Source organism: Limanda limanda, chromosome 11 (assembly GCF_963576545.1).
Source record: "Limanda limanda chromosome 11, fLimLim1.1, whole genome shotgun sequence".
Taxonomy (NCBI): Eukaryota; Metazoa; Chordata; class Actinopteri; order Pleuronectiformes; family Pleuronectidae; genus Limanda; species Limanda limanda.
Window position 1 is genome coordinate 16,078,979 of NC_083646.1, and position 25,744 is coordinate 16,104,722.

The 25,744-nt window shown below is 43.1% G+C and overlaps 2 protein-coding genes across 3 annotated transcripts in view; both read left to right on the forward strand.

Moving 5' to 3' along the window:
- Positions 1 to 3,215: 3,215 nt before the first annotated feature.
- Positions 3,216 to 10,029, forward strand: serinc2l (serine incorporator 2, like). Its single transcript, XM_061081564.1, has 10 exons — positions 3,216 to 3,336; positions 4,434 to 4,595; positions 4,845 to 5,038; positions 5,123 to 5,202; positions 5,354 to 5,491; positions 5,680 to 5,849; positions 6,846 to 6,936; positions 7,390 to 7,540; positions 7,663 to 7,872; positions 8,297 to 10,029. The coding sequence occupies exons 1-10, from the start codon at positions 3,298 to 3,300 to the stop codon at positions 8,433 to 8,435; spliced, it is 1,374 nt and encodes a 457-aa protein (XP_060937547.1). The 5' UTR covers positions 3,216 to 3,297; the 3' UTR covers positions 8,436 to 10,029.
- Positions 10,030 to 15,422: 5,393 nt separating this feature from the next.
- Positions 15,423 to 25,744, forward strand: part of LOC133014350 (transcription factor HIVEP3) — a 45,858-nt gene continuing 35,536 nt past the window's right edge. The window contains exon 1 of one of the 2 annotated variants that reach the window (XM_061081561.1): positions 15,423 to 15,649. The gene's annotated coding sequence lies outside the window, so the exon portion shown is untranslated. Of the gene's footprint in view, positions 15,650 to 16,141; positions 16,187 to 25,744 lie in introns of those variants that run through there. The other variant, XM_061081563.1, reaches the window with a different exon arrangement.

Below are 25,744 nucleotides of genomic sequence, written 5' to 3' on the forward strand. Positions count from 1 at the left end.
GATCGCTGCACGGCGCGAGGCAGCCTTGGCGCAGGGCGGGGCTTCAGCCTCCGGTGGGACCGGCACAGAGGTGGGAGTGGATGGGAGCCGGACATCCAGCTGGCCCGACGCATCGGCGGAGAGAGATTTTAAACTGCTGCTGCTCCACTGACTATAACAACGCCGCAATCATACACTTAAAAAATGCAATACAAACCGGAAGTATTCCAAGTATTCAGAATACGTTACTCAGATTAGTTAATGTAATGGAATACGTTACAGATTACATTTTTGTGCATGTATTCTGTATTCTGTAACGGAATACGTTTTGAAAGTATCCTTCCCAACACTGGATAGATAGATAGATAGATAGATAGATAGATAGATAGATAGATAGATAGATAGATAGATAGATAGATAGATAGATAGATAGATAGATAGATAGATAGATAGATAGATAGATAGATAGATAGATAGATAGATAGATAGATAGATAGATAGATAGATAGATAGATAGATAGATAGATAGATAGATAGATAGATAGATAGATAGATAGATAGATAGATAGATAGTAATATAACTATAATACCAACATTTATGTTAAGGTTTATAAACCTTATCCATAATCATTAAAAACAAAAAATAACACACAAATGTTGACAAAAACATGACAGAACCAACCATATAACAGGACCTTTTGCTGGGTTCAGTCAGGCTCAGCAGTTGAGGCCCCCATTACTCACTCGCTTACAGCAAACATGTCTGCAGCTGGTTTGTGAAGAATACTCACAATGGCTGTGGAGGGATTTATAGTTAAGGTAAAATTGGGTGGAGTTAGTATATTCATTGACAGATATAACTCTCAGTTATGCAAAGAGAACCTTTTAATTTATCCTAAGCTTTAGATAGGGTTGGAAGTGGCACAGATAGTTCGACATTACGAAGGATTTTACTTGAATTTAACTTCCCTCCTGTGGATCCAGCGACCAGGTTACATTTCATTTAGCTGACGCTTTTATCCAAAGCTACTTACATTAAGTTAGAGATGCTTCTGTTGAAGCAACACACCCTCTTGTAGTAAGAATAACTAATAAACAGCTCTCCTAGATTATGCTGCTGCTGCAGCTGCTGCTGCTGCTGCTGCTGTTGCTGTGGTGGAAGATTGTCCTTCATGTTGAGACATGCAACATTAAATCAAAGAGGGACTGTGTCCCAAAATGTCCCCTGTAATTGCAGTCCCTCCATTTCATGATGTTGTTATTACTTGTTGGCTACTTTACAATGACCAGGTTGTGTGCCCAGTATTTCTTCTGTGTCAAGAGCAAGTCATATAATTACGTTTACATGTTTGTGTGACACCCATGAATTTCACCAAACCTAAACTTTCCTTCTTTTACTGTAAAATGTATCAAATGTGAACGTATAGTGTATAAAAGCTCATTAAATTTAACAGTCACTCTAGTATAAATCCTGGTTCAATGCTGCGACCTAGTGGAGGACTCAGGAATTAGCATGACAACATTTTAATGCACACACAACCACTTGATGTCTTTTTAATCAACATAAATATTGCAATTAAAAGTGAAATGTAATATATTGACGATATCATAAAAATGTTGTTACTTGTTATGAACAATATGTTGCAGAGATGTCTTTGTGTTTTATGGTTATATATAGACTGTCTCAATATTCTAAAAGAAGGGACAAGAACTAGATGTCCTGAAGTGCTTGCAACCACCAAATATAATATTGTTTTTAAACTGAATGTGTTTGACCTTGCATGACTCAGTGTGAGATCATGTGTGACCCAATTAATGGTTGTAAATCACAGATGTACCTTCTTCAATTTTTGTTTCACTTCATTGTTTTGTGAATTGATCTGCAAGTGTTGGATTACATCTCAGAGAGAGATACCTGATTGGTGGCTTTTCCTAATATATAAACACAATAAAACTTTGACTTATACAACAGTCCTACTTCCGGTTAAATTAAATGAGTATTTGGCATTGAAATATGCAGGTTAGGTTTAAAAGGGGACTATTAATAGCCCAATCTCTGTTGGCTCCCTGCCATGATGGTGCACTCCAACAGCAGGGGCTTTGAAGAGGCTTGTTTCAGCACCTGACAGACTCACTCTCTTCATATCCCTGTAGTTTTAGACAACGGACAAGGAAATCCTGAGATGCTGAATGGGCAGATGGTCCTCATATTTATCCATTGTGTGCTGAGAACACACCAAGACCTATTTTTTTCATTGAACAGTGCAACACAAGTTGAATCCATTTCCCACACAAGGAATGTGCTATCATTGTTAAAAAAAATCAGCATGTTTTTATGTTAAATTCAATTTAATTTGCATAGCGCCAAATCAATACATTATCCCAAGGCACTTTATATATAAGGGTGAAACCTTCGGAAGTTAAAGTGAATCTCAACACTTCCCCCATCAACGATCAGCACATTGTCGACTGTGGAAAGAGAAATGACTCCCTTATTAATTGGAAGAACAAGACACATCTGCCTCGACCCGCTGGGGTGAGAGGAGAAGAGGAGAGGTGAGTGGAAGAGAAGGGAGAACAGAGAGGGAGGAGGGGAGACAGGTAGCAGTTGTGAGACTGTTTTTTTCATGAAATAATTAGTGATATTTAGATATGTAATGATGTTATTAATGATAGCCGCACCGGTTGTTGTAACAATAATAACAAATACAAATGACTATAACATATGTCAAACATATCAGACAATAGATCTAAATATATACAGACAGAATAATCATAAGTCAAGAAAAATAAATAAAATAAAAAATTTCAATTGAATAAAAAAAAATTAAAAAAGTATAATAACTAAAAGCCAATTAATTTGCCTGAACAAAAAAAAAATAATCCTTACAATTTCAATAGGGCCTCACTGTCTGTCAGCGCCTGTCAGTGCTCGGGCTCTAATAATAATATGATTGTATAACTTTTTCCTTTTCGTCCCACCCACATTAACGTGTCTTGATTGCAAACTACTTGCAACTGGAAAAATGTAGCTTTGTGATTAAATGTGAAACATTTCGTTTTGGCAATGTGAAGGTGGTTTCTGTATGTGCATGTGTTGTGACGATTTGCAGCAGAAGTTGTTTTCTTAATTTGCACGTTTTTTCCCCCATATTGTTTTCTAAATTGGCAGTGCGTTGAGCTTTATTTTGAAAACTCCTCCAGCTGCCTCCTGTTTTTTGTGTTTCCGGTGTAGACAAACGATTTCCTGATAGTGTTTTTTCAGGACAGCGAAAGGCGTCGGGACATTTACACCGAATTCAACATTTAAATTTCAAAATGGGTGCTTGTATGGCCTTGTGCTCTTTGGCCAGCTGTGTAAGTACCGCTTATTAATACCAGTGTTACACGTCACCGGAAGGCTGTAGTTTGTTATTGTTGCCTTCACGTTAGCTGTTAGCTGTGGATGGGACGGCTAACCTAAGAGATAGTTGGGTTTTGCGACAACTAGGTGACAGCTAACCGGAACTACTGTTATAACAACCAGCTGAGAAGCTAACCACACAGGGTTGTAATGCTAGGAACGTCAATAACGGCGGTTTGGCTAGCAGGTGACTCACCAAGCTAAATAAACAGGAAGCGTCCAAATAGACCAACGTCATAAATTTAGGTTTGTTTAGTATGTGTAGTTACACCAACGTTGCTGAGCTATTACCACAACGCAACACATAAACAACATAAACAACAGTAGCGTTATCCTAGCATTAAATTGTTTAGCTAGATCGATGTAAATAATGAAATAAAGTGTGTCTGTGTGTGTGTGTGTGTGTGTGTGTGTGTGTGTGTGTGTGTGTGTGTGTGTGTGTGTAGCTGTTACACCCATATTAGTCAGAGGGCAGTTGTTCTCCACATTTACCTACTTGCACACTAATATAACATTTTACAATAGGTCTCTGTGTTAGTTTAGATTGTGTGATGCAAATAAGAGTCAGGTGAAATCTCATCCATTTGAATCCAGTAATGGAAATGCACTTTAATAATTAATCATCTTTCCAATCCAGAATGCGTCATGGAGCTGTGAATATATATGTGATTGTCAAAACAACTAGGGCAGGGCGTTAATACATTATCATCAACAGCAATACAGTAGTAGTCCAGTAGCATACTTTGGTATTGTTTGTGCAGCGAGGAGGTTTGGATAAGTGGTCATTCAACGTTTTGATGTTTAGAAAGTGTTTTTCATTCTCTGTCCTTAAAAGGAGAGTTAAAAACCACAACCTTTACTCAAGCAAAGTTATGGTGATAATCATCAATAGTGACTGACATGGCATTTTTTATCTTGATATTCTTTTTTCCATACTGACTTATCCTAAAAGCATTTATCCATTTTAACACTGCCTCATTTTTAAGTCTGTCTTGTTAAAAGCTGTTTCTTTGTTTTTTCTCTTTCGCTCCAACTCATCCCTTTCTCACAGGCCTCCTGTTTGTGTGGCTCAGCACCGTGTCTTCTGTGTGGCTGCTGTCCCTCCTCCAATAACTCCACCATCACACGGCTGGTTTTCTCCTTTTTTTTGCTGATGGGGACCATGGTGTCTGTCATCATGATTCTTCCTGGAATGGAAACAGAGCTCCGCAAAGTGAGATCAGTGTAGCCCACTATGCAAATATAATTCACAAACATTTAATAGGAATCTGGAAGTAGTAGCATTGACATTTCCGCTTTATTTTATTATGCAGCTATGATAGATTCTGCTACTGCTGTCCCTTTATATTTTAATAGTTGCTTACAAAACCTGATCTCATATAACTTTTGAGTAGTTTTACATGTTCTTGATGAAGCTTAGTTACAAATTAATTTCATATCGGACATGTTTGTCTTTTCATAGATCCCAGGATTTTGTCAAGGAGGCGCTACTATACCTATACCTGGTATCGATAACGTGGCTGACTGTGATGTCCTTGTGGGCTACAAGTCTGTGTACCGGATGTGCTTCGCTATGACCTGCTTCTTCTTTTTGTTCTGCCTCATAATGATTTGTGTCCGTAGCAGCAAAGACCCGCGTGCAGCTATTCAAAATGGGTAAGTGCTTGATGGAACACATTATTCAGGGATGGAGGCAGGTCTGCTTTACTGACGGTGCATTTGGAACTATTTCTTTCCCAGGTTCTGGTTCTTTAAGTTTCTGATCCTGGTTGGGATAACAGTGGGAGCTTTTTTCATCCCCGATGGAACATTTCCTACTGGTAATAACATGCTCTGATGATTCTACAATTAAGGATAAAATGCTTCCTCAGTTTCTTATGCAAACACAACGTTTTGCTTTATAAGTGATTGGATAGTGTTTATTGTATGGTAAGTACTATGACCTTTGTCTGTTTCCTTTTCACTTTACAGTGTGGTTTTACTTCGGATTGGTGGGATCCTTCATCTTTATCATCATCCAACTTATTCTCCTAATCGACTTTGCCCATTCCTGGAACAAGGTGTGGGTAGGAAATGCTGAAGACGGTGACAACAAAGGCTGGTTTGCAGGTAAAGCATTTACTTGAAAAGATGCATTATCTTGTAATTATTTGTCAAATAGCTAATTGTCATAGATGGTTAGAAAGTAGATCTTCTCTGCCTTCTCTGCCATCTCTGCCTTCCATGTCAATAATCCATTTTTGTTATTACTTTTGTTTGAACATATTCCTGTTAATGTATACTTTTCTTAATTACAGGCCTGATGACTTTCACCTTCCTCTTCTACTCCTTGGCTTTTGCTGCTGTGGTACTTTTCTACGTGTACTACACACAGCCTGATGACTGCACCGAGCACAAGGTCTTTATCAGCCTCAACCTCATCTTCTGCATCATCATCTCCGTTGTCTCCATCCTTCCCAAGATACAGGTACTGTATCATGAACACAATAATTCAAATACATTTGAAAATGTACTTTTTCCCTGTTTGTTGTTTCAATCCAAGAGTAGGCTCCTTTTTTTTAATATTCCCAGATAATGCCACTTAAATAGTCACCAGAGTTTATAAATCTGATAACAATGAAGGAACAACTTCAAGGGTCACCTTTCCTTATCTTCAACTCACTCCTGTGGTTGTAATTTATTATAATAATTCAAATTAATAGATAACGTCATCATTTTGTATTTATGTGGTAAGAAAGACTTGGTGTAAATTATCTAACTCTCATTTATGTTTGCATTAAGCTGTTCTGTGTTAAAGTGATAGTTCACCGAAAAAAGGAAAAGGCACTCATTATCTACACATCACTATGTCGATGGAGGGGCGGGGGAAGTGTTTGAGTCCACAAAACACTTTAGGAGTGTCAGGAGTAAACAGCGTTGCAGCCAAATCCAGTACAATTGAAGTAACTGGTCACTACTTCTGCAGACGTACTAAATAATAACATAACATGTCTCCATACTGCTCAGGTGGTGTCATCCAAGTGTCTTTTAGCTCCGACATTCAAAATCAACTCAAACCTGCATTGTTTACACCATGTTTTGAGCCCAAAGATATCTAACACTTCGTCCACCACTCCACCGGCATATTAGTGAGTAGATAATGAGTGAATTTTCATTTATCGATGAACCATTCCTCCAAAACAGTAACAGCCACAGGACTTAAATGTTATGCCACGAATTGACCACAAGGGGGCAGTGCATGCACATGATATAGTAATATAGCAGGCTTTGACACCTGACATTTATGATACTGGTACCAGTAAGTGTCTGTACTGAGTAATGCTCTAATGATGCGCTACTCTCAGCAAGGTAACAGATACAGGCTAAATCAAAACTCAAAAAGTAAACAGGCACAAATATAATATAATATTACTGCATGAAACATGTTGAAAATGTGTGTAATTCTTTGACCTGTTTGTTGCAGGAAGCTCAGCCACACTCTGGTTTGCTCCAAGCTTCTCTCATCTCCCTCTACACAATGTATGTCACCTGGTCTGCAATGACAAACAACCCAAGTGAGTCTCCTGTCTTGTGTTATTCCTCTGTAGCTTCTGGTATGTACTGATTTCTTCACATTTATGTACTTGCTTTTTACCTGCCTCAGCAATTTAATACAGGTGAGTTTTCTATGGCATTCCATAGGAAGAAAAATTAGCTTTTTCTGCTATTAGTTAGCACACCTCCTTGTCTCATGTTGTGTGAACTGCCTTTCCTAGGTGAATGGCAACAATGGGCAAGCTTTTTCCAACTGTAGGGTTAGTATTAAGTTGCCATTTGGTAGACTCCACTATTTCTGTCATGCATTAGCTTAAGGATTCTTCTGTTTAAGTTAGATAGAAATCAGCTTTTGAGTAATCCTGCTGACAGACAAACAAACAAACCTCATTAACACAGGCAATAACATATTTTCTACAACTTTTTAGAGTAATATATTGTCTAATGCTGTGTGTATGTGTATTTTGGTTTAGATCGGAAGTGTAACCCCAGCTTGTTGAGTATCCTGTCGAACGTTAGCACCACTGAACCATCTGTTGACAGCACTCAGGAGCATGTGCAGTTGTGGGATGCTCAGAGCATTGTTGGTTTAATCATCTTTCTCTTCTGCACTATCTATGCCAGGTAGGTTTAGCAGTGCCGAAAGTTTCATAAAATTATATTTTCTGCTCTTTTCATGTATTATTAAATTGTTTTATATACTTTTTTTACCACTTGTTTAAACTCTCTCTCTGCCTCTCCTCTAGTATTCGTTCGTCCAGTAACACCCAGGTAAACAAGCTGATGCAGACAGAGGAGGGCAAAGGGTCGGGTGGAGAAGGTGTGGTGGGAGAGGACGGCATACGCAGAGCCTTGGACAATGAGGAGGAAGGAGTCACCTACAACTACTCCTTCTTCCACTTCCACCTCTGTCTGGCTTCTCTGTACATCATGATGACTCTCACCAACTGGTACCAGTAAGTGTCTGTTGGCTGGTTTATTTGTTTGTAAGCAAGATTAGGGGCAGGGGTCAGATCCGTTTTCACAATAAGGTTTGTGATTGCAGTGTATAGTCCCAATTGGCAGGTAATTTTGTTATCTGAATTTGTCAAAAGTCTGTTACTTGCTTCTAAGATACCCATATGTTTTGAAAACACTAGGTTTCAGGCATTGTAGGCCTCATCTATGGACACTAGAGGGCACATTACTTCATCTTAAAAGTTCTCTCACTGTTTTAGCTCAGTTTGAAAATCAGCTCATTTTATAAATAGATTAAACAATCATCTACCACAGTTCTCTCATTAATGATCTTTAGATCGAAGATATGAATAGATTAAGATTGATACCTATATTAGGTGGAGTTGGTTTTAATTGCACTTCTCCCTCTGCGTCCTCCCTCAGACCCGACACCTCCACCCAGGACATGCAGAACACTATGCCGGCTGTGTGGGTGAAGATGTGCTCCAGCTGGCTGGGTCTTGGGCTTTACCTCTGGACCCTCGTTGCACCTCTCATCTTCCCTGATAGGGATTTCAACTGAGCACGGTTCGTCTTTGGGCTGTGTGGTTCATTTTTTTGTTTGTTTATTTGATTTGATTATCTTATCTAGTACAATGAGCCGTGTAAAGGATGTTATAAAGGAATGCGGAAGGATATTATAAATGAAGGACTTAACATTTCTTTTCATTTGTATTTCAAGTAATTGTTAAATTAATAGATTTTGTGTCGCCATGGTTTCCCTGAGAATGTAATCACAATGTTTTAACGTTTGAGTGGATTTTAGGCTAGCCTGTTTTGATGATGATTTTAACCACAATAAGCCACTTTGATTGGCTGACCCGACTCTTCTTATCCTGATGTGGTATGGTTGTATAAGCTTCCTTATAATTTCTCTGAATCTAAGTTACTGAACTTTCCCAAAGACTCAGCAACAAGGCACTCTCTCCATACCTCAGACGTTTCCTTTACAGATTCCCTTTTTCGAGGCCTGTGAGTTCTCTGATTGGCCGAGTCTGAAGTCCTCCTGATTAGCAGGACTCCTACAGCACTGCGTTAACCAGGGTAGCCCTCCACAGGAGCCCCCAAGTGAAGCTGAGTGTGAGCGTTAGATAAGACTAGTAGGACACACCCCACAGATCATAACAGGGTTTCCCCTTTGCTGCTACGCTGTACTCAAGGCATGTCACTGCACCTTGTGCCAGAGAGCCCTAATAATAAAACGGTCTAATCTCAGCTCTTCCTTGCAGACTTCAATCTAAGGTCATTTATCTGCGGTGCTTTGCCTCTCCATGTCTGACAGTGTTCAGACCGGTGCAGCCACGACATCAATCTGTACCTGTGTAGCTGCCTGTTTGCAGGAGAGAGACATGTATTGATCCAAAGCAGTCAGCATCATGCGATGTGCAGCGAAACGGTTGAGGAGGTGATGGCGTGAACTCCACATCACCTGTGCTCTCACGAATGCCATTATTTCCAGAGTGCTGCTGAGCATAAGTTCAGAGACAAGAGATTTGTAATGTTGCAATGTAAAAAAAAACAACAAGAAAACATTTCAGAAATAATAAGTTGCTGTTAAATGGTATTGACCTTCATAATATGCTTTTATGGTTGTAATGGTGGTACGGTCATTTCATGCATTGTATAGTAGTTACCTCAATTTCAATATGAATGATTACAAGTATTTTTTGTACTTGTGAAATTATTATTTGGTACGATCCTGAAAATAGTACTTTTTTGTCTATGTTATGTTGGTTTTCAACATTTCTACTCCGACACACACACACACAAATGAGATTTCCTGTTTCTCTGGCTGCATGTGATAGTGCAAAGTGTTGTGATTAGTTCCTTTCTATGTTCATTTTGTTAACCTGATTAACAAGTATTTCACATTTTATATTATTGCCCCACTAAGAAATGTATTTGTGTCAGTTCATGACGTATTTCAAAACACTATTAAGTGCCTTTTTGTAGTCCTGCATTCAAAAAACGAATATCACTAATGCTGACGTGTTTCTTATGCCTTGCCTTCTACATTGTGGTTAATCATTATATTGTATGCTGTAAGGAGGCATGAATTATTGCTGTAATTAATGTATAATTATCTTTTTTAAATAAAGATGGCAATCTTTCACTCAGTCCTTGTCTTGATGGAGATATTTTTATTTATTTTATAATTTTAGCATGAAAAATGCTAAATAAATGAAGAATGAGGATAAAACAAAATGAATTCTTAAAAACATAAAAGTGACACTTGATCACATTTTACCAAATATATGATGAAATATTAATGTTTGTTTACAGGTGCTTTGAGTTTATTGTACCAAACATCATATTATTGTTCAATAAAGATTACTATTAGACACTAAACCTCTAAGCTGAAGCAGTGAATGTACATGTCCTGGCCCTTATGCTGCTCCTGCACCAGACTTTACTAGTGCTTACAGCCTCTACTGTGTTATTTCCTTCTTGCCTGGCTGGTGCACACGACATGTTGATTTTGGCTCCTGAAGTCACTCAGTCCAGTTGGCACTGTCTGTAACCGTTCAGCACACACTGCCTCCTGTTGACTTCCACTCCTCCCACAGCACCCCACTCTCTTTCTGCCTGTCTCGGACAATCCTGAGTCGATGGATTGTGTCACAGTGGAGTTGTGAGGCTGAAAATGAAGACTTAGAAAAACACCATAGGTGAGATGACAGCGACTTCAGATGAACACACAGACACTTAATATTTCCCAGTAATGCATAATGTTGTGTCTCGAAAAAGGCTCCATTTAAAGAGGCAAAGCACTGATCTGAACATAATGAAACAGGGAGGTGTGGCATTACAAGCAGTCCTTCTGTTTCGCCAATGAAAAGTGCGACCCCAGTCTTTGTATAAACACCTGCACTGGACCTGTTGTGCAGCAAACACTGCACATAGCCTGAATGTTTTTGCAGAGATGAAGTTCTGGCTTCTGTCTCTGCACCAGTGACTCGGTTTCACTTCACGGGGTCAGAGTCTTACAGAGGAATAAGGAGGAGGAGGGGGGGGGGGTCTTCAAATCTGTGCTGTTTTACTATAGATTCTTATAATAATTGTCCGTCTTTACTCTTGAGAAAACTGTCCCTACTGTTGTAAACGCACCTCTCATTCCATGAAATCTCTATAATTGTTGTAAGCACTAAACCGAGTTTTAAGAGACTGAGGAACTCCTCTTCCAATATCTGAAATTTAACAGCCTCTGAACGCCGAGAACAAATTAGCCAAGAGTCATAAATCCCAACTGTATATTTCTCCTGTGGTGGATTTCAGACAGCCTCCATCTGTAGCTGGTCTTGGTCATTGGCTCAGGTGTCATAAATCCCACCTTCATTTCTTCTGTTATCAACAGATGTAATTTGTAGCTGTAATAAGAGATCACAGGCTGTTATGTTCTGATTATGAACGGCTTAATGTGGCTCTACAGGTCAGGCATCCTGAGATTTTTGATTGCAGAGTGACTGAAACCATAATTATCACTCATAGTATTTTATCCCGTAGCGTAATCTCCACCTCACTTTTACCAGGTTATCAGGGAAATGTCAGCACTTGGCTTCATTCCATTGTCAAGAATAAGGTCACTCTCATAGGTCATCACAATATTTCAGCTTTGACTTCATCGTGACAACAAATGAACCGTGAAAGGTGCTGCTGTGGAGTCCGAACTGCCCCAGTTGCCGATTTGGATCATTCTTTTTTTCGGACAGGATTGTTTGTTCGTCCTTGGCCACCTCTTTGAAAGAATGACTGGAAATGCCTGTCTGAGGTGTAATTGAGTTTTAAAAGTGGGATCCAGGCCCATCAAATTATGTGCTGCATGCAGGGGGAGCTAATTGAGTTTGGGCTCTGCTGGCATACTACACGTACACCGAAAAACTTTACCCAACATTAAGCCCCACTTAGGCATTTCAGGATGGGGACTTGTTGCTGGATGAAAGGAGGAGAAGACGCTGATGCCCTTAAGTCCCATCATACGTAGTTTCTCCCCAGTTCTAAATAAACTGTTGAACTTCAACTGGACTTTTCTCATTTCGCTCCAGCCTGTCTCTTGCTGCAGTGCAATGCAGTCAGGCTGTCCTAAGCTGAGAAAGCCTTAAAGTGTGTGTGTGTTTGTGAGTGTGTGAGGCAGGTTATGAAATTAACATATTTTTTAAATAAATTTTATAATAAATATACTGATTAAGGCTTACAGTATATGAGCAATTGCCTTCAAATGGCAATAATGAGACTATTAGGCAGTAGTCTACGGATTCAAAGTGTTTTCCTAGATTTTTTCAACAAAAAACAAACAGAAAACATAAATCAGACAATCATATTCAATTTTATACTTATTTCTTTGGATGTGCGAACTCGGCTTCTGTGCAGGATATGCCCAGTTCGCTTCTGTGCAGGATGAATTTAATTCAATTTTTTTATGAATTTTTTATTAATTTTGATTTAATATTTTTTATTTATTTATTTATTTTTGTTTTTAAATTAACATAGTGTAAAATATTGTGCAATTAATAGTTGGTTGAATTCCTGGTCATTTTAGGGGTTCAGTATCTTGTCAGAGTGGGGATTGATCCGCCATCCTTATTGTTAAAGAATGACCAGATCATATTACCTGATCATATCCATGAGAAACTAAGCACAGGAAGAAGATGGACAAATTATTGTGTGTGTGTGTGTCTGTGTCTATGCTGCTTTTAATACACATTTCAGAGAAAACCATTGCATTTTCTACTTTGCTACATATATTTGACAGCCTTACTTAAAAGTTACTTTTATATTTTTGGATTTTAGATACTGGATGATTTAACATGCAATAAAAACCTATTGTTAGAGAAGAACCCAGTAGTTTCCAGCCTTGGCTTCTGACGCCTTACAAGAATCACAGTGTGGGACACAATTAATTTAATATAATTCTGAAAATTCATGCAAAACCTTCTAGTTTATATTCTATGATCAAATAAATGACATATTGTTCCCCAAATTGACCTTACAAAAAAGACACACAGCCTTGTACGGATTCATCATGTGATCTGCACCCAAATATTTATGTCCTGATTAATACTACATCCTTTTTTCAAAATTTTGTTTTAATGAGTCCAGTAGTTTTGTGTAATCCCGCAGACTAACAGAAACACAAACAAAAGAAACAGTATGACGGTGAGCATGGCCATGATGCCGTTGAGGACGACAGCACCATAACCCACTTGAACATCGATGGCGAGATTCATCTCTATGAGGAAACACAGAGAGGCAAGGCAGTTTTTAACATGACATCATCCACTGCTGTTTACCAGTGAGTTCAAACACAAGGGACCACACAACACACTCTTGCAGCACGTGGACTTCCTGTTATGACGGTAACTTCGCTACGGAAAAGTCTCATGTTTTTAGAGACTTTCCGAAGAGGCAGAAGTTCTTACGGTTGTTTTAGGGTGTTTATGATGTTTAAGGTTATGTGCGGTGTTGTATAAGGACGTTTTTTTGCCCCTCTCCTAGTGATATCAGGGGCAAAATTATATTTCTTAGGGGCAGTTTTGCCCTTTGCCCTTGTGTATTTCCGACGCTGGTGTGAGGTGGTGGTTGTGGTGGTGGAGGGGGGTGCTGTCTTGTGCGCAGGCTCTCGCCCAGCTCAGAGGAGCAGCTAATGCAGTTATATAACAGTCAGTGCAGCCCAGCGTCTGCTGTGAGCCAGGCCAGTCTGGTTATATAAGCCTGTCAGAGTCATATTGTGGCAGCACGGAGCGCTCACACCACAGCATGTCCCTGCACTCCTTCCACCATGTCTCTCACTTCCTCCCACTGTCACTCCCCGCTCTCCTATCCTCTCCTCACCTTCCTCCCCTCGCACTTTCCCTTCCCTTCCTTTTCCTCCTTGCTGCGTCGCTGTTCTCAACACAGGGAACAAAGACTTATCGTGCTGGATGCAGATGCAGGCCTTAAAGTATGAGACACACAAAAAAGTGGGAGTAGCTGTATGCACATATGCAAGGAGGACAAAATGGCAGTTATAACACAGAGGGGTTTCCTCTATAAAATATACGGAAAAATAGAATTCAGTAGCTGGGTGTTCCAGTGTCGGGAGAGCTCTCTTCCTCCATGGGCTACCTGCCATGACAGTGATGTGAGCTGGAAAGAGGAGGCGTGCTGACACCTTCCAGCTCTGATGTCCACTGGCCTTTCGAGCCCCATTTGATCTCCAGGGTACTGAGGCCAGCAGCAGCCCCAGCCACAATCCCAGCCACAGCCCGGCCTCTCTCGCTGACCTTTACTGCGTCTGACCCTCATCACTCAGGTGTGACGAGGTCAGACGGACAGGTCTGCTGGATCAACAGGGAAATGTACTCTGAGCACTGAAACGTGTGCAAAAGAAAGATTGCAAAAATCCCGGCGTGCGTCGGTTCACATGGTCATCCGGGGGAAGTTAATAGATGTGTGGCCTCGGATCCTGACCTCCATTATATTTCTCCTGTATGTGACGCTATGTCAGCATCACCTTAGGTTGGCTGTATTGTTGCAGTTAAACAGGAGCAGAAGGGTGTTTGCTGGTAGAATACTTTAATAAAAATAATAAACTTGATTTATATAGCACCTTTTAGAACATCCTTTACAAAGTGTTTCACATAGAGGACAAATAAAAACAACAACAAGCATTTAAACAAGCAAAGCAATACTTTGAAGGCATCAAATTATATAACACAATACTATTGTGAATTTATATTTTTTATACAGTATATCTATTTAGTTGTACTATACATATAAAATGCTGCCATTAAGTGTAAACATACGTAAACATTTACACACACACATAAATATATACATATACTGTATATACAAAGCTTTTTATAGCCATATTCTTTTTGTATACCTTACCTGCCTATATAACATTATTTTAATGCATATATATGGATACATCTATTTCAATAGCTCCTTTTACTAATGGACAAAACAGTAAACATCCTGGCCCATCGCATTTTACCCAAGTACTTTTCTCGACAAACATTATATCTGCAGTGAAACGTGTATATCATATACATATTCTCTGTATTTATATTTCATTTATTTTTTAATTTATTTTATTTTTTTCATTTTATTCTCTTAGCTTTTTTATTCTCTTGTCTACCTGCTGCTGTAACAAGTGTGTGATCAATTAAAGTTTCATTTTATCTCTTATTTTGTCCTGAGATGTAAAAATGTAAAACATTGCTGCTTTAGTATTTGGAGTAACTCACATCATTGGCCTCATCAGTCCTTCTCTTCATTTAAGCCCCTGCATGAGGTTTCCTGGCTGATCGCGAACCAGCAGCACTAACCAGGAACTGATGACTCCAGCCAATCGGCGGCTCCGGAACCTCATGAATATTCACTCGGTGACTCGGCGCGTCCCCCCACTGGTGGAGGCCGGGCGGAGGGGGGCGGCGCCCGGCGGGAGCTGTCGGTGCGGGGCGGTGCGGGCGGCGGAGTGTGTGGCTGCTCGCGTAGGGCGAGATGTTGTGTTGTTGTGGCGATCAGCTGAACGTGGCGTCGCGGTGCGGTCTGACACAGCACTGGGAAGCTTCCCGGGCCCCTCCGGCTCTCCTCCTCCCCGCCTCCAGCACCTCCTCCCCGGCAGGAGGAGCGCGGGCACCGAGGAGAGCGGCTCCATCCAGCAGCGGATCGCCAGCACCATCCAGGAAATGCGGACCTCTTCTGGCCCTTTCGCTTCGGGATAAATGGCTGCGGCGGCCGCGGCGTATCAGGCTGGTAAGTGTTTGCTCAGTGATGGAAGTGTGATTGTGTGTTTGCGGGTCGGTATGTGTTGTTGTTGGGGGGGGGGGGGGGGGCGGCTGTCAGAGCAGCTGAGCCGCGGCGTGAAGTGGAGCCCAGGGTCGGGAGAGAGAGGCGTGAAGTTCAGCTGCCTCCTGGTGCGATATCGTGATAAATGTAAATAAAGGAGGTGTAGATGGTCTCGTGTAGATCCCAGTTACAGATCGCAGGTGGTGGGGGTGGGGGGTGTCTCGCTGTAAACCTCTGTATCTCACATCTGGAGGTGGCGCGTCCAGCTGACAGCTCCATCATCCTGTCCCTCCATCCAGACACTCAGCCGGGCGGAGGGGAGCAACAGTGCGGACTCGCACATGCTCGGCTCCACGGCCAGGGCCCGGATGTGAAACTTTGAAAATGTGACGGGCTACACCTACGCTATCACTTGGAGGATTGTTAGAGGATGACATCATGGCTCATTGTGCTCAGTAGTTCCTCTGATACGTGGTGGATGTTGGTGAAGTTGCTGGGAAACAGGTTTGTTTTCAGGTCAGCAACGATAGCATGTATATATATATATATATATATATATTATATCTGCAGTGAAAGGTGTTTACACACATAATGGATCTGGCACGTATATAATGCAAATTATATGTGCTATATATATATTCCATACCTACTGAACAGCAGAATAACAGGAAGTCACCTTGAGTAAGTAGCTGGAGATCTATCTATCTATCTATCTATCTATCTATCTATCTATCTATCTATCTATCTATCTATCTATCTATCTATCTATCTATCTATCTATCTATCTATCTATCTTTAATTTGCTTTTAAGTGTTGCCTTTTGTTTATCTGCATTTCATTTGTAACTAGTGTAACACATTGTAACTGTGTTTTGTAAATTTCTATGAAAATAATTGTATTATTATTATTTTATATTTAAAGTCAATTTAAATTGTGTTTGTATAGATCACAACATACATTCTCTCAAGCAAATCTATCTATCTATCTATCTATCTATCTATCTATCTATCTATCTATCTATCTATCTATCTATCTATCTATCTATCTATCTATCTATCTATCTATCTATATCTATCTATCTATCTATATCTATCTATCTATCTATCTATCTATCTATCTATCTATCTATCTATCTATCTATCTATCTATTTAGCTATCCATCTATCTATGTAGAGTGATTTAGATCATTCAGGTTCAAACAGCAATCTACTCAATATATACACATATACACATGTACACATATATACAAATATATATATATATATATATATATACACACATCAGTTGAGAGTCAATATGCAGATAAGTGCTACTCCCATCCAGTCCTGAGGAATGTGGATGTTTAACAATAGCAGCAGTGCTGCAGTGTCCTTCCCCCAGTTCTGGGTCTGTAAGCGTAACTTACAGCACAGAAGCACAGAAATACAGTGAAGTGTCAGAACATGGTGGTAAAAGGGGGGATGAATGGAGAGAGGCCAATATGCAATTATTTCTTATTGAATCAGCACAAAGTGGAAGCCCTACAGTGCTACGCTCTGGCCTGGATCAAGACCACTTGTGGTGCTGGCTGAAGAAAAGGCTCTCGCTCAGCAGGCACCCAAGGAGAGAGAGCGCAGCTCTATTTCCTTGCAAATTTCCAAGATAGTTTGACATCATGAAGCATTTGATTGTTGAGAAGAAAGAAACAGGTTTAAGGATTACTGCCATTTATGGTTTCAACACGGATTGGGATAAAAGCTGCTAGTCAGACTTACTTTGATATTTTTTTACCATTGTAAGTTGACAGAAAGGTTAGAAGGTGGCTTGTTAAGAATAATTACTATGTTTTACAGCTGCAAGTGAATGTGCTATTATCTGTGGAGCTGTAAAACCTGTTTTCATACCAGTTAACAGTTTAAGCAATACCAGCCCTTTACAAAAAGCTTTGGTATTCGGTATCATGGATGAAGACTTGTGCGATGAGTTTGTTGAGTTACAATAAAAAGCCAACGTTACTGACTAATACTGATTACTGGAGACTGCAGACAGTCAGTCTGGCAGGTCTGTGTGTGTTTATATCTCTGTCGCGCACAAACAACACTCAGGATGGAAAAGGGCAGTTTTCTGCCAATTAACACAGATTCACTCAACACCTCATACAACACTCTCTCTCTCTCTCTCTCTCTCTCTCTCTCTCTCTCTCTCTCTCTCTCTCTCTCTCTCTCTCTCTCTCTCACACACACACACACACAAACACACACACACACTGAGCCAACATACCCTCTTCACTTCTCCATATCTCACAGATTGAGTCAGCCTTGCAGGTGGCAACGTGTTGATCTTAAACCATGAAATGCCATCGGCAGAGGGTCGTGTGGAGTTCCTACTAGGACCTTCAGACACACCTCTGGTTTGATAACCATGGCAACACTGGGAGCGCAGGCTCAGGTGAAGATCTGCGGTTCTTTCTCTCGCAAGAGTGACAGTTTAGTCTGATGGTTTGATGTGAGATCGGGAGGTGTTGCGTGGACGGCAGGACGCCTGTGATGCTGCAGAAAAAAACCAACAAGCATGTTTGTTTGCAGTCTGTTCGTCTTTCACACATGACTGCTGTCACAACAGATCACACCAAGTATAACATGGCAAGTATGAGCATGTTAAAGTTTTGTTTTCGTTGAGAGAGCATGTCAGAAAGATGGCATTACCAAAAAAAACAAAACACTCACGTATGCACATAGTGACACACACACACACACACACACACACACACACACACATACAGGCTGTAAAATTGTGGTGGCTGGTGGACACAACCTTTTCATGTCCCTGCTGCTGGTCATTAATCCTGTTCTCTGGAGCACCAGAGAAGAATAGATTCACTGTAGTGCTTGGAGACCAGAATGAACCAGGAAAAAGACCTTGGATACACATTCGCACAAATGCACTAACACACACACACATACACACAATGTAAAATGGAGGCCAGGAGTGCCAGTCTGGCAACTTCTCAAATACCCCACTAGCCTATTAACTTTATAACATAATTGCAATGTAATGCATTCTGAGTTGATATTTTAATAGGACATTTTAACTGTTATTTAGTGTCACAGCCTTGTTTCTGTATTTGTGTCGTTTGGGTCAGCGTGTGTGACAAGTGTGTGTGCGTGAGTGTGTGTGTGTCAGAGGGGGCAAGGTTGTCTATCAGTGTCTGGCTTCAACTCAACCTCTCACCCAGGACAGTGTGTTGGCTGCACCTTCAAATAGAGATCGAGTTTCCTTGTTTGCGAGTGAGCAAAGAGCCTGTACTGTGTGTGTGTGTGTGTCAGAGCGGCTGCCTGGTCTACTCTCATGCCTAGGTTATGTAACATTATATGTGGACATATGATGATGTTTACACGTACATGTTCAGCCCGACAGGTTGTGCAGGGAGAGGATTTGCTCATTCAAACACTCCCTTCATACGAGTTAATCATTACCCACTTCGGCACAGTCGGTGGCCAAATGGAATGTCGAGGGGGTTTCACTGTTTGCAATGGAAATCCTCCCTGAGAAGAAGCAACAGGTTTATTATTACATCACAACCTACTCGCCTTTTCATCAGACCATAATATGAAATTTATATCTTATATGTTTCTGTTTTCTTCTCTTATCAACACTGAGGGCATTTTTAGTTCACGGGTTCACTTTCCACAGTGGCCACCGTTGTGTTATAGCGATTGTAAGCTCACCACAGGCATGTCTGGTAAGTTTGGTCAGAATGGCACCGCTGAGATTTGCGAAACATTTGTGAGAAGCTGATGACTTGAAAGAAAAAAGAACCCGTAACACTCATAGTGCAGTATAGCCATCAATGATTGGATGTTTAGATTTGAATGATCGAGTTAAAACCTCACCCTGCGTAGGTTGGGCACATACATAACTCTCTGGTGAGGACTCTTTGTTGCGGTGAAAGATTAGCCATGGATGCATGCTAGGTCTGTGTGTGTGTGTGTGTGTCTGTGTGGATTGATGGGTGGTGCATGTATTATATTACACGACTAAATATCTCTCCGCCTCCTCTAAATTTCTCGCTTTTCCCCAGGTCCCAAGATACCTCACTGACCACACCCCATACCCCTCATCACATCCCAGTGTGTGTGTGTGCGTTTGTAAGAGTCCTTCCACTGGCCTCCCTTTTCATTCCTCAGATATTAAGAATCAATTCTTGTTTAATTATAGTGCCGGGCAAACAAACAAATATCAATAATTATATAATTTGATTTCTATCAAAAGCAATATACAGAAAGTAAAAAATGTATTGATGTATTTGTTATGCATTGCCCAGTGAGGATTTGATCTACCTCAGCCAAAACCTTCCCACTGGAACTAAAATCTTTCGTATACAAAGAAATAATAATGTTGTGGCAGGACAAGGAAAGGCAGAGACGCAGGTACTGCTTACTGTTGTTTAATCAGTAGTCAGGAAGAACAGGCACATGTTCCCCATACGGGAAGTATATATAGCTACAGACTTTACATTTCCCATCGACCCACTGGGTGAGAGGACACACCCATGAGTGCACGCCACACAGCCCCCCCCGAACACCCAGAGGGAAAAATACAAAATGGGACAAAAGTCAGTACCTCTCAGGGGGTTTAACGAGGCGACCATAACGGCTACGCCGATCCCCGTCCGCAAACGCAGGGGTGAAACAAGCAGAAGGGACATCATTTACAACAGACACAGGATCAGGAGGCACAACTGGAGAAAACAACACAGGGGTCTTAGAAGGGGGGCGACCACGACGGGGAACCCGGGCCGGTAGCACCTCTTCGCCGGCCAACAGATGAGCTGGCTTAAGTCTGTCTAACGAAACACGCTCCCTGCGCCCGCCCATGTCCAGAATGAAACTTTTAGAACCCGCCTCTAACACCCTAAACGGGCCGTCATACGGGGGCTGGAGGGGAAACCGGTGAGCATCGTGACGCACGAAAACAAACCGAGCGGTCGCGAGATCCGTTGGCACGAAAGACCGAGGAGAAAAATGATGCACGGGCACCGGTGCACAAGCGGACTGTGACGCAGGACGCGGAAAGGGGGCCGAGCTGTGAGGCAGAAACTCCCCTGGGATGCGGAGCGGCTGACCGAGCACCAACTCTGCAGGCGAGGCATCCAGGTCAGCCTTAGGAGCCGAGCGCAACCCGAGCATCACCCACGGCAACCGATCCAACCAGTTTGCATCTGAGAGCGCAGCCCGCAATGACGCCTTAAGCGACCGGTGAAAACGTTCACACAAACCGTTAGCCTGGGGGTGGTAGGCAGTGGTACGGTGAACCTGTGTGCCCAAAGACTTTGCTAGCGCCGACCAGAGCTCCGAAATGAACTGCGGGCCTCTGTCAGAGGTGATATCAGACGGTGCACCAAAACGTGAGACCCAAGCTGAAAGAAAAGCGCGTGCCACGTCCGCAGATGTCGTGGAAGACAGAGGAACCGCCTCTGGCCACCTAGTGGTCCGATCTACCATGGTAAGGAGATGTGTAAAACCCTGGGAAGGGGGAAGAGGCCCCACAAGGTCGATATGCACATGATCAAAACGCCTGGCTGGAATCAAAAATGGCTCGAGGGGCGCCCTAGTGTGCTGGTGAACTTTAGCTCGCTGACACGCCACACATGTGGCCGCCCACTCCTTGACCTCTTTGCGAAGGCCAGGCCACACAAACTTCGAAGACACCAACTTCACCGACGCCCGGACACCCGGATGAGAAAGAGAGTGCACCATATCAAAGACCCGACGGCGCCAAGCAACCGGCACCACCGGGCGGGGGCGGCCCGTGGAGACGTCGCAAAGGAGGGCAGGCCCACCATTTTGCACAACTGCCTCCTCCAGCTTCAGACCGGTACTCGCAGCTCTCAGTGCAACGATACCCGGGTCCCCAGGTTGATCGGCAGCCAGAGCGGAAAAATCAACCCCAAGATGCACAGGGCACACCAACACCCGCGACAGGCAGTCTGCAACCGGGTTCGCTTTACCCGCCACATGTTGGATGTCCGTTGTGAATTCGGAGATCGCCGCTACATGGCGCTGCTGGCGAGCAGACCATGGCTCTGTCACCTTTGCCATAGCAAACGTCAATGGTTTGTGGTCAACAAAGGCTGTGAAAGGGCGGCCTTCCAGCAGGAAACGGAAATGACGTGTAGCCAGGTACAACGCTAACAGTTCCCGGTCAAACACACTGTATTTTCGCTCACTGTCTCGCAAACCGCGGCTAAAAAATGCAAGGGGCTGCCACGCACCCGCAACCCGCTGTTCAACAACTGCACCAACAGCCACATCTGAAGCATCGGTCGTGAGGGCGATGGGCGCCCGAGACGCGGGGTGCGCCAGAAGCGCCGCGTTAGCCAGGGCAGCCTTAGCCCCCTCAAAAGCCTGGATCCTCACAGGGGTCCAATCAACCTGGTCCTTGGCTTTCTTAAGCTTCAAAGCACCATACAATGGTTGCAGGAGTTGGGCCGCACGCGGCAAGAAACGATTGTAAAAGTTTACCATGCCCAAAAACTCCTGTAGCGACCTGACCGAGACCGGACGGGGAAAATCCGCAACTGCATGCACCTTCGAGGGCAAAGGAACCGCACCCTGCGACGAAATGCGATGGCCCAAAAAGTCTATGACAGACAGCCCAAACTGGCACTTGGCTGTGTTGACAATGAGACCATGCCCATCAAGGCGCTGGAAAACCTGCCTAAGGTGCGACAAATGTTCATCAGCCGACGAGCTGGCCACCAAGATGTCGTCCAAATAGACGAAAACAAACGCGAGGTCACGTAGCACCGAGTCCATCAATCGCTGAAACGTCTGCGCTGCGCCTTTAAGGCCGAACGGCATCCGCAGGAACTCGAAAAGCCCAAACGGCGTAATGACAGCAGTCTTGGGCACGTCCTCTGCCCGCACAGGCACCTGATGATAACCTCGCACCAAATCGATTTTAGAAAAAATTGTCATGCCCGCCAGACGAATCAAAAAATCCTGAACATGCGGAATTGGGTAACGGTCATGGGCCGTAATGTTATTTAAACGGCGGAAGTCGCCGCACGGCCGCCAAGAACCATCCGCCTTGGGCACCATGTGGAGCGGTGAAGCCCACGGGCTGTTGGACCGCCTAACGATCCCCAAACGCTCCATGGTAGCAAACTCCTCCTTCGCGGTGGCTAACTTCACGGTGTCGAGGCGACGCGAACGTGCGAAAACGGGCGTACCCGCAGTGGGAATGAAATGTTCCACGCCGTGTTTAGTAACCGCGGCAGAAAATGCGGGCGTTGTCAGCGAAGGAAATTCCGCCAGTAAGCGCTGGAAGACATCCTTTGACGCCGCAAAATTAGCGTGTGTTAACGGCCCGGGTCCCCCTGACTGACACGGAAAAGACGCAAAGGACACAGCATCAATGAGCCTGCGATTAGTTACATCCACTAACAACCCATTAGTGCACAGAAAATCTGCTCCGATAATAGGAACCGTAATGGAGGCTACAACAAAATCACACAGAAATTTGCGTCCATTGAAACACACAGTCACAGACTTGGTACCAAACGTCTCTGTGCAGAGTGTGGCCGTGGAGTCCTGCAGTCTCCACCCGCACACAGCGCGGCCAGCTGTGTTTCTTCCATCAGCGCTTCGGCAGCAAGGCGCGCCGCTGCGTTCCTCCGTGCGCGTTCCAGGCACCGGGAAACGGAAGAGCCGGCGCTCGGTAGCAGCCGTGGGCGCTGGTGATCAAGAGGAGCTGCTGTTCGTTCATGACTCCATATCAGGTAATCAGTTCTTGGTGGACTCCGGCTCGCAGAAGAGCCTTCTCCCTCCTGCAGCTACGGACCTCTCGGCCCGTGGCAGTGGTCCGCGTCTGACAGCGGCTAACGGCTCGGCTATAGAGACGCAGGTACTGCTTACTGTTGTTTAATCAGTAGTCAGGAAGAACAGGCACATGTTCCCCATACGGGAAGTATATATAGCTACAGACTTTACATTTCCCATCGACCCACTGGGTGAGAGGACACACCCATGAGTGCACGCCACACAGTGACGTTATCGTGATTTTATCAACTGATATAAACATTTTTATCTTGAAACATTTCTGGCCTCCTCCCCTCCTCTCCCCTCCTCTCTGGAGTCCTTTGTCTCAGTATGTAAGTCGTCCTTGCAGTAGCTGCGAGTGAGGATTGGAGGGGATTTCTGCTCAGTGGGAGGGTAAGAGGGCTTTGGCAGTGAGGGAAATCCTTCCAACACTGCCGTGGATCTGCTGAGCAAATCAAGGCAGCAGGCGATGCTCCGGCACGTGTCACTGTTGCTGAGTGGTTGAGCTATAACCGCTGGACTCCTGTCATTTAGCAGCACACTTTAACAACCCAGTGAAAGCTTTCACTGGAATCCAGATGTGCTTGTCTCTCTCCGGCTGCTGTCAGTCTGCATTGTGTCATGTTCAGCCCTGAGAAACGCTCTCTCACCTGACGTGCCTTAACGCTATGAAGTGTGCTGACTCATGCAGACCTCTGGAGCATGCTCTTTTAGGTTGGACCCTTTAGGTGCAACATCACCCCATATATTCTCCCGAAATGATCCAGAGGAGCTGTATGTGAGAATGCATATGTCGGTATCATGTCTGAAGAATTCATCGCGAGCGAGTTATTGATGTTTCTAACACGTGACGGATGCAAAACTGTAAAAAGGATAAAAAGAATTGAAATATCTCTGGGTGAGTAAGAGCCCATATCCATAGAAAACACAGAGGAAGATGGCGACTTGCGGCCACTGGTGTGTATTTGCTGTAGACACAAACATGGGATCTCCACAGCATCATTTCTACATCATGTCCCGCCTCCTGCTGCTCTCCCCAGCTGCCACCCCTCAGCGAAATGTTCCGGACATTTTCCGTTGTGAACGCGTCTGATCCGGAAAAGTTCCTGCCACGCTCTTCATATGTAAAAGTCAAAATCTGGAGACATTTTTTCTAGTTGATCTGTGAAAACGGCCTACGTGCGCAGTGTGTTGCACACATGCTGAGTCCCTGGAGGCAAGCTGTGCCCTGACATTGTCAGGTAAGGTCATATAAAGAACGCCTCATTTTAGATGCTGTTAATTATGCAGCAGTGTGGTCGACTGCCATCACTTGGGGAAGGTCGTTTGCTCCTCACCCTATCAAAGAGCACAAAACTCCTCTGTTGTGTGTGTGTTATGTGAAGATATGACTGTTCATGTTTTTGTTGTGGTTTTGAGACGATGCTGCGCTGACATCCTGTTTGGGGCGAATCTGCCTTTTAAAGGGTTTTTGCAGTTGTCTTCCATTTGATGTCAGTTGCAAATATAGGTGTATTTACACAAGAAGTGTTTGTGCGCACTGTGCAGGTACGGCTCTGCATGTTTATGTATATTCTGAGGATGTTTATGTGTACAATATCTTTGCTGATGCCTCAATATTGCAGCCCCTAAGCGAGGGAGTCTGTTTCGTCTAATTGAAGGTCAATATTTGTGTGAGCATTCCTACAGACAACTTTCCTAGTTTGGTCTCAACAGGACACAGGTGACCCCTGTACTTTATTAAAATCTGAGAGCCTGTCATATTCCAGTCCACCACTGCCAGACCTATCTCTCTGCAGTAATTTTGTACTGAGCCAAAGCAGTGGGTAGGTCTCTCATAGCCTGCAATTATTCTGCAAGAGATGGGAAAAAAAACTCTTTTCTTGTTTGATTTTGTTAAGTAATCAGAAGTTTGCAAAGCTCACCGATTCTCTAGATAAATACTGCTGGGGTCTGGTTCTGAGAAACATTTTCCCCGTGGCTAATTAAATCCAGCAAATGTGAGAATTTCCCTATTGGATTGAAAACGTTCAGATGTTATTACAGAGAGAAGAGAAGAGTTTGAAAACAGCAACGTTGACTGAACAGAAAGAAGAGACAATGACAAACGGAGTAAACAGCCAGTGAGGTTTATTCCAGTCGTCCACATCTGTTGACTCGTCATAGTCTGGGTAGTTTGGCTCGACTGTGAGTCGCAATAGAGAGAGAGGAGTGTACTGTCACAGCAGATAAGGAAATTAATGAACCAATTTCAGGACCT

Coding starts and splice junctions, on each gene's coding strand:
- serinc2l (XM_061081564.1), top strand. CDS start 3,298: ATGGGTGCTTGTATGGCCTTGTGCTCTTTGGCCAGCTGT. Junction 5,850..6,845: donor CCATCCTTCCCAAGATACAG/GTACTGTATCAT, acceptor TGTTTGTTGCAG/GAAGCTCAGCCACACTCTGG. Junction 7,541..7,662: donor TTCTGCACTATCTATGCCAG/GTAGGTTTAGCA, acceptor CCTCTCCTCTAG/TATTCGTTCGTCCAGTAACA.